At 42.6% G+C, this 14,104-nt stretch overlaps 1 protein-coding gene across 3 annotated transcripts in view; it reads right to left on the reverse strand.

The window, feature by feature from the left end:
• The window catches only part of KREMEN1 (kringle containing transmembrane protein 1), a 33,241-nt gene extending 19,818 nt beyond the window's left edge, over window positions 1-13,423 (reverse strand). For all 3 annotated transcript variants that reach the window (XM_075434728.1, XM_075434727.1, XM_075434726.1), the window contains exons 1-2: window positions 13,025-13,423; window positions 2,888-3,050 (exon numbers count right to left, since the gene is read on the reverse strand). In XM_075434728.1, the coding sequence (XP_075290843.1) occupies window positions 2,888-3,050; window positions 13,025-13,103 (242 nt within the window). In that variant the 5' untranslated portion in view covers window positions 13,104-13,423. The remainder of the gene's footprint in view (window positions 1-2,887; window positions 3,051-13,024) is intronic.
• Window positions 13,424-14,104: the final 681 nt, after the last annotated feature.

Here is a 14,104-nt window from a genome sequence, read left to right on the forward strand (position 1 = left end):
GGTGTGAAATGTTTTTGCTGGGACGACAGTCCTTCCAGCGCTTACATGATGATCTGATACTAGACAGCTTCATGCGTTTGTTTGGTTTCAGGCCATTTGCTAAAGAGAATGCTGAACTTCTATGGAGTTTCTCTTGTAGGTGGTGTATTTTTCTTTGCTTCTGTAAAATGCTGAACTGATTCAAAAGATAGTAAATTCAGAACTTGGCAATAATGCTTTCTCTTTCTATGGCTGAAAACAGGATCCATTGGTGCAACACATCGAACAATGCTATTTTGAAGCACTGCTGCAGCCACTGGAAAAAATCATGAGGAAGTCTTTTTCTTCCTTGTCCTTCACCAATTTTCTTCAATGAAAAATACCTCCTGAGTCATCAAATACTCTGGAAATGCCACAGACTGCTTTCATCAATGTGTTCATTTGTCTGCTGTATGTCACAAGACCTCTTTTCTGTGCTTTCTTACTTCCTCTCCATTAAGTGGCTGTCTCTGTCATATCTTCATGAATGTCTATTTCTGATTGAATATGGAAAAGATCTTGGACCAAGAACCAGGACCCTATCTTTGTGACATAGCAATTGTGCTGAATTCCTGCATATTAATTTTGCTTCATTTATCCTGATTTACATTGTTTACGGTGGAATGATTTCAATATGAAGGTGATAACTGTATAGGCTCTACCCTAGAAAGCCTATAACTTGCCAAGTAAAGGCATCTTCCAGAAAAATTGAGGTGCAGTTTGAACCTTCTCACGAAGGAAACATTAGAGCTTTTCTTGCTGTGCCCCAGGTAACTCAATTCTTAATCTCTTGGTTTAAACATCTCTGTCCTAATTACCCAGTGAGTTAGAGACACCACTCAACTTTATATGCATCCTAGATGAGCTGATGATTATCACTGTTTAAGGAATATATCTATCAGGTTATTCCCCACCTATTTCCATAGCAAGTATAGATGGGCATAAAAACTTCGCTGGTCAGTCCTGCAAAGGTAGAAGTGCATGTGACTCTCTCTTCTCTCCGAGAAGAGCCTGCAGAGCCTAAAAATTTCTGGTTCTTATTATAAAGATCTTAGGTTCTTATTTCGCTCCTAAATTCTGAAGTTCTTATTTTTGTTCTGCGTTCTATCCATAGTTATGGAGGACTTGTGGAGACTACTGACGAGTGGCATTCCTCAGGAGTTTGGTATTGAGACCAGCACTATTTAACATTTTTGTCGGCGACATGGACAGTGGGATTGAGTGCACCCTCAGCAAGTTTGCCAAAGACACCAGACTGTGTGGTGCGGTTGATATGCTGGAGGGAAAGGATGCCATCCAGATGGACCTGGACAGGCTCGAGAGGCAGGCCTCTGTGATGCTCACAAAGTTCAACAAGCCCAAGTGCAAGGTCCTGCACCTGGGTCAGAGTAATCCCAAGCACAAATACAGGCTGGGCAGAGAATGGATTGAGAGCAGCCCTGAGGAGAAGGACTTGGGGTTGTTGGCTGACAAGAAGCTCAACATGATGCAGCAATGTGCGCTCTCAGCCCAGAAGGCCAACCACATCCTGGGCTGCATCTAAAGAAGTGTGCCCAGCAGGGCGAGGGAGGTGATTCTGCCCATCTACTCCACTCTTGTGAGACCCCCACTTAGAGTATTGTGTCCAGCTCTGGAGTCCTCAGCACAGCAAAGACATGGAGGTGTTGGAGCGGATCCAGAGCAGGGTCACGAAAACCTGGGAGGTTGTGGAGTCTCCTTCTCTGGAGATATTCAAGACCCGCCTGGACAAGGTCCTCTGCAACCTACTGTAGGTGACCCTGCTTCGACAGGAGGGTTGGACTAGATGACCCACAGAGGTCCCTTCCAACCCCTACCATTCTGTGATTCTATGATTCTGTGATCAGAGGGATGAAACACCTCTACTACAAGGAAAGGCTGAGAGACTTGGGGCTGTTCAGTCTAGAGCAGAGAAGGCTCCGAGGTGACCTTAGAGCAGCCTTCCAGTACCTGAAGGGGCCCTACAGGAAAGCTGGAGAGGGACTTTTGACAAGGCCATGTAATGATGGGACAAAGGGTAATGGCTTTAAACTAAAAGAGAGTAGATTTAGATTAGATATAAGAAATAAATTATTTATGATGAGGGTGGTGAGGCACTGGCACAGGCTGCCCAGATAAGCTGTGGATCCCCCATCTCTGGAAGTGTCCAAGGCCAGGTTGGGTAAGGCTTTGAGCAACCTGGTCTAGTGGGAGGTGTCACTGCCCATGGCAGGGGAGTGGAACTAGATGATCTTTAAAGTCCCTTCCAGCCCAAAACATCCTATGATTCTGTGGTTCTATGCCTTCTCTGGAAGGCAAGGAAATGAAAGTGGATGTGCCATGGTTTGAGCTGGTATTGTAACCACTGACACTTGAGCTTCTGAATTCAAATAACAACTCTAAGTCACTGAACAGCTTATGCTTACTGAGAATTTTTAGTGACTACGTAACTTTCATTAGCACAAAACTTGGAAACATAGTGTATAACAGAACCAGGCTTGTGGGTGAAGATAAAAACTATTATGTTCCAGAGTCTCCTACAGACATTCACTAGTGTTTCCATACTTCTGACTTGGATCAATTTTTTTATTGCCACCTTTTCATTTAAGTAATCTCTAGTCTTTCTCCATCATGCCAAATTATAGATTGGATATATAATATGGACTTCGGGTCAGAGCTGGGTTTAAAAAATTATTCTACTAATGGTGCTTGTAGATCCAAGGTACTAATTACAGGATAAACCAAACCCTGTTAGATATCCATGGGTCTGACATTTTTCACTGTATCACAGGACGTTTCCTAATTTTGCGTGAACTGTTTAAAGTAACACTGGGTATATAGGCAATGTAAGTAGCAATGAGAGATTTCTTACCTGCAGTAGTTATGCTCTCCAAGCCCTCCCTCCCCATTGGGATATTTCAAAGTATTATAAGCATGCCCAAAGGTCTCATTCCAAAAAAGACAAGGTTTCCCTGCATATTGGGAGGTCTGGTTCTGAGTGCCACGATAGTCAGCCCCATTTGCTGTGTAACATTCTGGGAAGAAATGGAAATGGAAAAACAGAAATAATGTATATACGTTTAGTGTTTGGTTGTTCTTCCCTCGCCCTCCACCCCATCCCCAAGAGACCATGTTTCCTTTCATTAAAATGTTTCCTGGATTGTTTAGGCAACTAAAGATGCTGTCTGGGATTTAAGTTTTCTCTTAGAGTCAAACATCTATTGAAGAGATTATGTTCTCATTACTTTACTAAACAAGGCATAAGATACCTAGGTCTGAAGAGTGGTTAGTACAATTAACAATTGTGTTAATTACAATTAACTACAACAATTAATACATTTTATGAATAAATACACTACATTTTTTACTGTTTTCCCCGTGTTTTACTCATGAGGATGAATCTCTAACTTGCTAGTTTTTCCAAAAATGAAATTAGATTATGTTATCAGCATACTACGCAAAATCTCATGCCAGTTTTAACTAAAGTTGTGAGTATCTGCGCTTTATAAAGTAGAAGATTTTGTAGGTATGGATCTTGCAAACACATCCTGATTTAGAAAAATTCTTAGGCATTTTTTTCCTCTGGCCTGAATTGCCTTAGAAAGGGACCTCCTTTGGTAGAGTATAATCATGATACTGTGATTTGCTACTAAATCCTTTACGCTTTCAGATTAAAACTTATAGGTCAGCATTCTTCTGCCTCGCTCATATTTTCCCCCATTTATGTTTGTTTTTCTAGCTTCCTATTACTCAGCAAGTTAGAAATCAAAGCAGAGGATGCTTTCTCTAGTCACTAAATACTCTATCCCCTTCTCGGCTGAACTACAAATCTCATGCTGCCTGGCTTTGCTGTGTCTTAGTAATGATCTCTTCTAATCAAACAAATGTTCATATGCATGAACAAGTTTACCTTTACTAAAAATGCAAACCATTTCTAATTAAATTATGCACTGTGAGGGTAAAAGAACATGAGAACAGTTTGCCCACAGAGGCTCTGGAATCTCCATCCTTGGAGATACTCAAAAGCCATCTGGACATGGTCCTGGGCAACCTGCTTTAGGTGACCGTGCTTGAGCAGAGGGGTTGAACAAGACCAGCTCCACAGGTCACTTCCAACCTTAACCATTCCATCACTCTGTGAGCATCTTCCAGAAATAGTCATTATAATTAGTGTGCCATAAAGAAGTCCATCCTGTTTCTAATTTGTAACATTTATGATCCATACATTTATATAAAACAGTATTAAAATACAACAGTCCATGGCGGAATTAAAACTCCTGCTTTACACTGCTCTAAGTATTTCTTTGTACTGTAGCATTACTGGGGAAAGTCACAAATGCTTCCTACCAACTGCAGGCTGCGCAACCTTCTGTTTTATCTGATAGTATCCTGTGTAGAAACCATCTAACAGCTGCAGAGATGTTCTACCACCCTGAGGGAAAAGGAGAGTGCTCTGAAGTGGAGTATGTTGATCGCAGGTGTCCCTCATGAAGTGTACTTTACAAAACAAGGCTAGAAAGACCTGCATGGCTGCAGTTGGAAGAGGAAACCTTAAGAAAGCTTAATCCTGATATTAACAGTACACCCTTTTCTGTGTTTAGAAATACTGTGGGAGAAGGGAAAATTTATTATTAAAACCATGCCTTTGAAATGAGTTTAGTCTGGGCCCACAAATATCGGAATGGTGCAATTATAATGATTATTTCACGGGTTTATTACACAGCAGATGAAAGCTGATGTTTTTGTGCTTTCACTGTGCATTTTCTTGCCTAGGCAAGTTAGGGTTTCTATTACATGGAATTTTGTTGCTGAAGGCACACAGAAGAGGTGTCTGCACACCCATTAATGTATACTGCTATCATCCATGGATAGACAGCTATCTAATTTAACAAAAACAAGCTTAAAGTCAATACTCCTCCTTACTGTAATTTACCTGACTGCCTTAGCTATGCAGGTGAGTTATACACATTTACCTGAAAATGCAAATCTGAGTTTCCAATATTCAGGCCACCACAGATATTTGCATAAACATATGAAAACCACCCCCTTCAAAGTCACCACAGTGTTGAAACTTTCTTCAAGACCTCTCTTGCTTTGCAGTAAATATGAAAGTTTTTCTATGTCATAGCAGAAAAATATAAGCTGATGACTTTGGCAGAAAAAGAGACGAAAACAAAAGCAAACTGGATAAACAAAGTAACAGCATAAATAAGCAGTTGTGAGAAGTGACAAACACATCCAGAAAAAGATGTCTACTTCAGCTTAGTGTGATTACTTTTTTTGCTTCTCACTTCTAAATGAGAAGCAATATGTACTAACATCTATTCAGAAATGCAAGGAATGCTACAATACCTGAATGTAATCTGGCACACAGACTAAACTGAAGTTAACATCAGACCGTTTTAGGATCTGCTAAGACTGGCCCATGCTTTAACTTGCAGTAGCAACTGCCTTTTATTTTCATGTCAGCTTTTTTTTTTTTTAATAGATTTTCTTCAAACTTTACTGCACTGGTACTTAAAGAATATTGCAGAAAAGCAAAAGTCAGAGCTCTCTTCATTTGTCTTAACTGTAGTTTTTTGTTTGTGAGACAATAGGTAGCTGTAACAGTGCCTCCTGTGTTCTTTTGCGTTATGAAGAGATTTGGGAAAAATGTGCCAGCTGAGTTGTAGTGAAGCTCCCCTGGCTTTGTTAGCATCTAAATGTAGAAGGGGAGGCAGTGAGATACCACGTAAAATCACTGATTATCCCAGAAAAACTGGAATTAAAACTTTAGCAGCTGCTATCAAATGAAATACATACCTTTTTGTGTTACAGGGAATTTGCTAGGAAATTTTCATTTTGTTAACGATTAATAATAATTTTGCCATATTATTGGAGTGCAATCTTTTCAAGTAAATACTGACATTTAAAAATCAGGTCCTGAGTCCTACATTCTTTTACCTTGAACAATCAGCTTTGAGATCTGCCGAGATAAATTTTGTACAGTGTTCTATAAAATTCCTAGTAACATGGATACAGATCTCAGCATATTCAGTATCTTGGCAGTAAACAGCTGAATTCTTCTACTTATCACACATAGTGATTTTGCCATATTTTGATGCACAACAGCCAAGACACTACCTTAGCAATCTCACTATGAAATTAATATTCCCAATGTGTTGAAGGTGCAAAGTGAATGTTTCATCTCCACTTCAAATCCTCAGGTTGCACTTTAAAGACAAAAGTCCTAAGAGATTCTGGAGAAGAGGAGGTTAGAACCTCCATCCTTCTTTTCGTCTTGCACCACTGGTGCAATAATTCTGTGAAAAGATGAGCTTAAAAAATGTCAGCCAATTTGTCTGCACAAAACTCATTCAGAAGAGGTCATCTAAATAAAATAGTCAGAAAAGAGTGGACTGAACACTATTGGTAAAACTCTTGGGCTTACTCAAATTACCTGATTTCTTTTTGGTAGATTATTATCATGTAGAAGGGAGGGGGAAAAAAATAAAACCACCACCACCAACCACCTCTTCTTTACTGCTCTGGCACCCACTGGATCCAACTGTCTTATGTTGGTTGATAATTCCATGTCACTTTAGGCTATGAAGCCCTTCTCTTAGAATGTAACTAACATCAGAGGAGTGACTCAAGGAAATTAATACCAGTTCTATGAATTTCAGCAAGACTCATTCCTTAAAGTTTTGTAAGACTATGGTATACTATGACAGAACTTGCACTGTGTCCAAGTCCTCTCCAGGTGGCAAAGACAGCAAGGGAAGAACAGGCACTTTGTGGAGGCTAAAGCTGACAGCTTCCTAGATCTGTCACATAGTTTCTGTTCATCCACGCAAGGCTCAGTTTAAACTATCTTGTCAACCATAAACCTATATTAAATCACTAAGGTTTTATATGGGACACAGAGAAAGCTGAGACCATTCAAATCTTGCAGTCTTCAACCCCCTCATATTTCTATATGAGACATAGTCTGAAGTGTCAAATCCATGATGAAAAATAACGTCTGTGATGATTTCACTCTATTAACTGCCTAATGACCCTGCTGCTTCTACTGTTTCGTGGGGATGTCTGCAAACAAGAATTTATTAGAGATAGAACCGTTGAAGTGGTTCTCGTCATGAAAAGCTGTAAGGTTCCAACTGGTCCAGTCCAGGATAATGCTTATGAGCCTTAGTGAGAAAACATGGACAGCAGTGTGTTGTCAGGGCTGTTTTGTTTTCAACACATCAGGTGCCATGGTTGATGGAAGAATAACTCTTTTTTTAAAATGAAGACTGAGACTAGATAAGTACGTATTGAGTGGCAACTGCTACAAAGAAAAAGCAGAAAATAAGTCTGGGGATGGTTGTCCACTATGAGTGAATGCTCAGTGTGTGATACAGGTTCACAATTAGTTTTATTAGAGCCAGATCAACATTTGGAAGATCAAACAGCAGCTGTAGTAGAAATTTTTTCCATCTGTCTTGATTTCTTCTTCGATGTAAGGACCTTACAATGATCATTTATGCTTTTGTTACTTTGGGACTCTATGGCTGCCTGCACTCCACATGGGCATCACTTTAGGATCATTTGAAAAATTAAGGTAGTGCAGAATACAACTGACTTCTTTACTCAGTGAAGCACTGATGATAAAACACTGACATTTCAGAGTCTGCATTGGCTTCCAATGATTTTCTAAGGTGGACTTCCAAATACTGGTTTTTAAGCTCTGAAGTCCTTAATGGTAAGAGGCCCAGTTACCTGAGAAATTCTCGTTTCATGCCACGTTACCACAGACAGAAAGAATACAAACATATGAATTTCATCTGCAGTCTTTTCTGTACAAATGAGATGAAAAGCAACGAAAACAGGTATCTACTTCTCAAAGAGTCCTCCTTTCTGGCTGACAAGTGGGAAATCTTATGAATCCTCTGAGCATTCTTCAACATCCATATTTTCTCAAAGACACATATTTAATAACATTGCAAATTGCAGACTGAAGAGATGGAGGTTTCAGGATGGCTTAAATGACTTCTTAGAGTACTCTTCTAAGTTTGGGGCATGTACGTAGCTTTTGAGACTGAAAATTCAGAATGACATACTTGTTACTATTTCACCGAAGAAATAAAGTTACTTGCTTTATCTGTTTGCTTTAAGTTCTGGAAGCTACTTGGAGTGCTGACTAGTGGCCAGAGAGAATAAAGGTTGACAACAATTATCAAGCAGAAACTAGACTACCCAGGCCAGAAATTATCCTACCAGCTACTGCCGAACAAGAAGCAAGGTTTTCTTTTAAATATCTTCACATTAATGAAAGGTAAATAAAAGAAGCTCCTATTTAAATCTTGGGTTTCATTACAGTGGTGTGATAGCCAGAACATTATATGTTCTGTAAGGCTGGAGCAGAAAATAAAGGTTCCTTGAATTTACATGCTAGAACTGCCTGCTCAGTTCTCACTTGTTTTTCTTGCACCCTTTCAGAAGAGTCAGAAAAGTCCTTAAGCAGAATATAAGAATACGGAACTAAAGCTACCAGGTCCAATAATGACTAGGTGTCAGTTCCTTGATGAATGTGCTTGCACAGTGTTCTAAGAGGAGTTTCAAGTAATTTCCATTCTACCTAAACTGTTCTCCTAGTTCTTGCTAGAAATTGCAATTTAAGCACTCCTCCTTAAATGAAAGCACTGTATCTAGGTGCAGATGGCAACAGTTACAGGCATTAACCAGATGCTGCAGTCTCTAATTTGATTGAAAGGGTATAATTAGACAGCAGAAACACTTCAATGAGAGAGTTGTGCACAGAGGAAAGGACAGAAACCACTTAACTGATGCCAAGATACCCCAGCAGTAACAGAGGCAGGGGCCCATGGATGGAAGAGGCAGCAACACCAATTACCTTTTACAGATGAGAACATTTTTGTTTCCCTATGGATGCGAATAGGGATTCTATTATCATAGGTTGCCACAGTTCTTCATGTGGGAACACTGATTAAAACCAGAAGAAGCTTCAGGAGATCAAAGAGACAAATACGGCTTCTGTGGTCATTATTAAAAATATTTTTAGCAGTGCAATGGTTTTCTTTGAAGATGCAGTTTTATTGATTGAACCAAAAGTTCATTTGCATACTGTCATATGATTGGTCCGGAAAAAATAATCTCATTCCATATTAATTTATGATGCAAAATAAATGCTTTTGGGAAGTATAAGGCTGGTTTAGACCTACCCAAGTGAAAAATTAGTATTTTTATATTTCAATATTTTACTATTCCAGTTAATACTAGTGTAAGAAAAGCTCTTATCAAAACTATCAGGCTTGGGTGTCTATACTGTAACAGTAAAAGATCCCACAACCCAATAGTTGATACGTACTAAAGAAAAAACCTCAGGAAAGAATTATTTTTGTTTAAAATCACAATTTTCAAAGTTGCTAGAAAATAACTCCCCATTTGGTAAATCAGCAAGTTAAATTCTGATGTGATGCTATGAGGGCAGCTGGTTAGCTGATCATTTCTCCTTTGCAGTGTAGTGGCACTCTGCATGTAGTTTTAAAATCATCTCTCTCTCACGCTACACGTCCACAGAGACACACAAACACTCACAGAGACATACACATATAATTTTTTAAAGTCCTCAAATGCAATAATTTTTGCTGGTCAGAACTAGAGTGTTATTTAGCCTTGGTCCAAACCAGAGAGTAGTCACAGTGAATACTCACCTGACATTTGATCAAACCTTGACTTAGCCATCTGTCTGTCCTGTAAGAATGTACATTCCTGGGAATGTACAGACATGTGGAGTTCCGTACTTGTGCTCCCTGGCAGTGTGTGAGCTGTTATATATGTGAACTTGCTATTCTTGTGAAACTTTGATTACTAACCTTCAATCTAATCACTTTTTCATCACTATCTGACTGGCCAGATACCTTCCAGAATATGTGGAAAGCAGGCAAATCAGGACATGAGCATGAAAGGCAGTTACCATTATTTCTAATGCTTAAAAGTATGTATTTTGTACCTTTTCGCTTTTTATTCATACAGTACAACCATGTTATATTAGCCACAGCTTTACAGCTGCTGGCTGGTCCTCAGCCATAAGATGCAAACACACTTGCTTGTCTTGTGATTCATTATCACTGGAAGTCAGAATGTGTGATGTGGCCCTATAAGAATTTCTGTTCCTTAATACACCCGTTTGTTTTCTTTCTTTGTGAAGTTTTCAAACTGTTGTTCCATTGTCAAGCATGGCAGACTGAATCCCTGTGGAAATTGTATCAGATGGGCCATAGCCACTATGTAGATGGAGGGAGTGGTCAATTGCACAACCATTATGGTGTGATATGACAAAGAATGCAAATTTTGCAGCTGGCACCATGTAATCCCTGCCTCCCTCCCACTTCTTTGGGAAGGAGAGGCATCCTGCCTAAATCCATTCACATAACTCTGGATTTTGAGTTATGCTTTATGCATGTACAAGCATGATATGCTGAAGTGTCTGACTAACTATTTAATTTTCTATCTGTCTGGTTAGAAATGTTTTTTTGAGTATTTCCATGATGATTGCTTAAGGCATATCAAGTAGAACTGCTTCTCTGAATCAACAAGACACAGGCAGAGAAAGACAAGAAATACAAGGTTTGTGAGAGAAAGCTGCAATAGCAGCTCAAAGGAAAGACTCAGCTAGGAAGAAAACCATGGCCATGGTGACCCAGTATTGCTAAATGGAAAGAAAACAAAGAATGGTAAAAGAGACTAATGATCATATACATTTCTGACGGGGAAATTAAATGAACACTATAAATATAGAAACTAGAAGTAAGAACTTCTTGCACTGAGTATATAAAGTAACAGTAACATTTGTTCACTGAAATTCACATTTGCAGAAGGCATTTCCATCTCTTTGGCCTTGTAATACAAAACTCACCAAATTTAGACAGTCCTTTAATGTTAGGCAATCTATTCACTCATCTCTTATTTCCGATTCACTTGAGAAATGTGGTATGACTGAAGTTTGAATGCTGCAGATGTCAGTGTTTGGATTAATAGAAACTGTTAGACATCACACAGTGAAGCAGAAACATTCTGTGAAAAGTAGCACAGTACTAGGTGCAAAAATGGTTGTTAACTCACACTAATTTCTGACAATTAGAGTCATTGTTCATAACGCAATTCCACAAGTTAAAGTTTCTCTCCTGTCTTAGCAAATGATGGTGTAATGCAGTCTGTATTTTGACTGCATTTTACAACAAACTTATTAAGACATGGATTTGATAAAAAAAGGAATAGGCATTAAACAGACCATATGACAAACTACCTTGCAAAAGAAATATTAATGTTTGTTGTTTCAGAATTCTGCTGGCTTCAAGTGCAACTTGATCCAGCTGATCCATTTCGGTCCTGTGGGATTACAGGTTAAGAAGATCCTGAGGTACAGTTTGTGCAGATTAGCAATTCTGCAGATTCTGTACGCACCGTACAAATTACAGGTCCTCGTTGAAGTGTAGATTTGCACTGTTTCCAGGTTCTTTAGAAGAAGACATATAGGTGGCAGTGCTTTCTAGATCCATTCTCTTTTGCTACCCTGTCACTCAGAGGCATTATATATTCCTCCCTCCACCCCAGCTGCTTGTGCTCAGGGCATCATCTGTCCCCTTTAGCGGCTGCCAGTGCATGCAGTTCGAAGTTAGCTAGAGGATGGAAGTGTAGATGTGTAGAAAGATACAATCTTCCAAACAGCCTATGAACCAAACATTCACACTGGGATATATCCTCTACTTGCTGTCATGCACCCTGCTGTGAAGGACATGGTCATATACCGAGTGTTCTGTTCACAGTTCTGCTCAGAAACCTCACAAGACATTCTTCAACTTAAGCAAACGGAGTACCTACTGTGTGCACCAAACATGTCCTAATGGTACTAGAAACAGACTGTTAGACATGGTCTAGATATGTCCCTGTCTAAGCAGAGCTCTACATGCTTATCTGAAAATACTCTCACGTTTTACTCACTTCAGGGAACTTCTGAGATGTTGTAAAGTTTACCTTCTGAGTTCTCTTTCTGCTAAAAGGCTTTTTTTTCCCTGAGAAAGTCTATGTAAGTATTTTCCAAATCTAATTAAGTGCATCAACAAAAACGTCATGAGCAAATATCTGTTCACGGCAAAAGGAAGCAAAGCAAATTTTATGTTATAAAGAATAGCAACGATTGGAATACGCAAAAAGTATCCAGGAGGACCACATGTCTGACAGCTGTGACACCATGATTATCTGGAACAGGCACTTCAGATCTTGCAAAGCAGGGCCAACGTTTCTCAGAGGAGAACCGTGGTACTTGAGAAATCATCACTAACAACTGAGATGAGGACAAATGGGTGTAGACAAATTTTAAGTGGAAAACCGCACTAACAGGTAGTGAAGCTTCAGGCTTCCCAGATTCCTTGGCTGAACGAGAACTTGAATGGTCAGAGGAGTCCGTGCTTGACAGGTAGGTCTGGCAGCATGCTGCAGACAGGTGAGATGGCCACCCTCCAAGCTCTGGCTCTGCAGTCCCAGCTCTGCCCTGCTACCACCGGTTATTTCATTTCCCAGTAAGTGTACTCACACCCCACGCTCCCTTCTTCCTGCAAATGCCTCAGTTCTGCACATCTAGCTACCAAACCTCTTTATCAAAGAAACGCGCTGCTCGTCTTACTTCTCTTACTTCATGCTTTCATACAGTTTTCCGAGCTCTCAGCTCAGCGAGCACAGGGAGATCCTCACACACCCACACGCGGCAAACTGCGCACGAAAATATCCCCTGCATATTCGCTTCGAGCCGTGCACCGACCAGGCGAGCACGAACGGACGTCGTCGCGACCTCGAAGAGGTACTGCCGGGCGGCAAGAACCCTTCCGCGGGCGGCTGAGCACCAGCTGCAAGGCTGCGGAGCTCGCGGAGAGGCTGCCCAGCTGCTTCCCCGCTCAGCCCTGCGAGGAGATCTCGGGAGCAGCCCCAAACGCGCCCCCCTCCCGGCTCCCCGCGACGCGTCACTCACCGGAGAGCACGGGCTCGCGGCAGCAGCTCAGCGCCAGCCCTGAGAAGGCCAGGACAGCGGCGAGGGCGGGGGGCTCCATGGGCAGCGGCCGCCGGGCCGCACCGCGCTCACAGGCGGCAGCCGCAGCGCTCCAGGGGCAGGGCTGGTCGCGGACGGCCGGGAAGAGCGCGAAGTGCGGGAAGCGGAGGCCCTACAGCATGTGTCCTGTAACTGCGCCCCGGCGAGGTGCCGAGTGGCAGATGAGGGATCCTATTACCAGCCATGTGACAGGAAAAGATAGAGACCAATATCCCAACCTGCTGCAGCGCGGGGCACAGAACTGCTGCTTTTACTTTTGGCACCGGCAGGTTTGCGCTGCCGGTGCTCGATCCGGGGCCAGCACAGGGGCTCCGCGGGGCCCTCCTCGCAGGCAGGGCTGCCCCGCCGTCAGCAAGGGAACGGCCTGGCCATCCCCCCCCCGCCCCCCGACTCCTCCGCTTCAGCAGCGACCCGCGTCTCGCTCTCGTCACTCCCTTCTGCCCTCTCGCACCCAGATCCCCCGCTGTGGCCGCGGAAGAGGCCGGGCAGGAGCCCGTCAGCCCCGCGGCCTTGCCGCTGTGCCAGCCCCGCGCGCGCCCTTCGCCACGCTGAGGGCCCACGGGGGGTTGTCTGCCAGCAAATCGGAGCACGCAGGTGCAACACGTGTATTATCCCTTGGGGGGGGAGGCGGGAGACGGGGGGGGGGGGGAACAACACACGGACGACAGGAAAGGAACGCAACAAACTTCGTATTCGCCCCGTGAAGCTCCCCCCCCTCCCCCCGGCGCACAGCCTCTCTGCGCGAGAGCTGTGGGGCTCCGGGTGCGCGCCAAAGGGCTACGCCCGAGCAGCGCCGTTCTGAGGGACGCGACCGTGAGAGTCTCCGCGGACGGCGAGGTGCCAACGCCGCACGCTGCGGTTTAGGGCGTCGTTGTAAAACTCCCGCCCAACAGAAACGACTGGACGGTGGAGCCGTGTCGGTGCGGCTCGTGCATAAAGTGCACCGCGAGAAAGCACGGCGAGCACCGCCGCTTGGCGGCTGCGTGGCGGGGTTGCAGAGAT

Source organism: Opisthocomus hoazin, chromosome 13 (assembly GCF_030867145.1).
Source record: "Opisthocomus hoazin isolate bOpiHoa1 chromosome 13, bOpiHoa1.hap1, whole genome shotgun sequence".
Lineage (NCBI taxonomy): Eukaryota > Metazoa > Chordata > Aves > Opisthocomiformes > Opisthocomidae > Opisthocomus > Opisthocomus hoazin.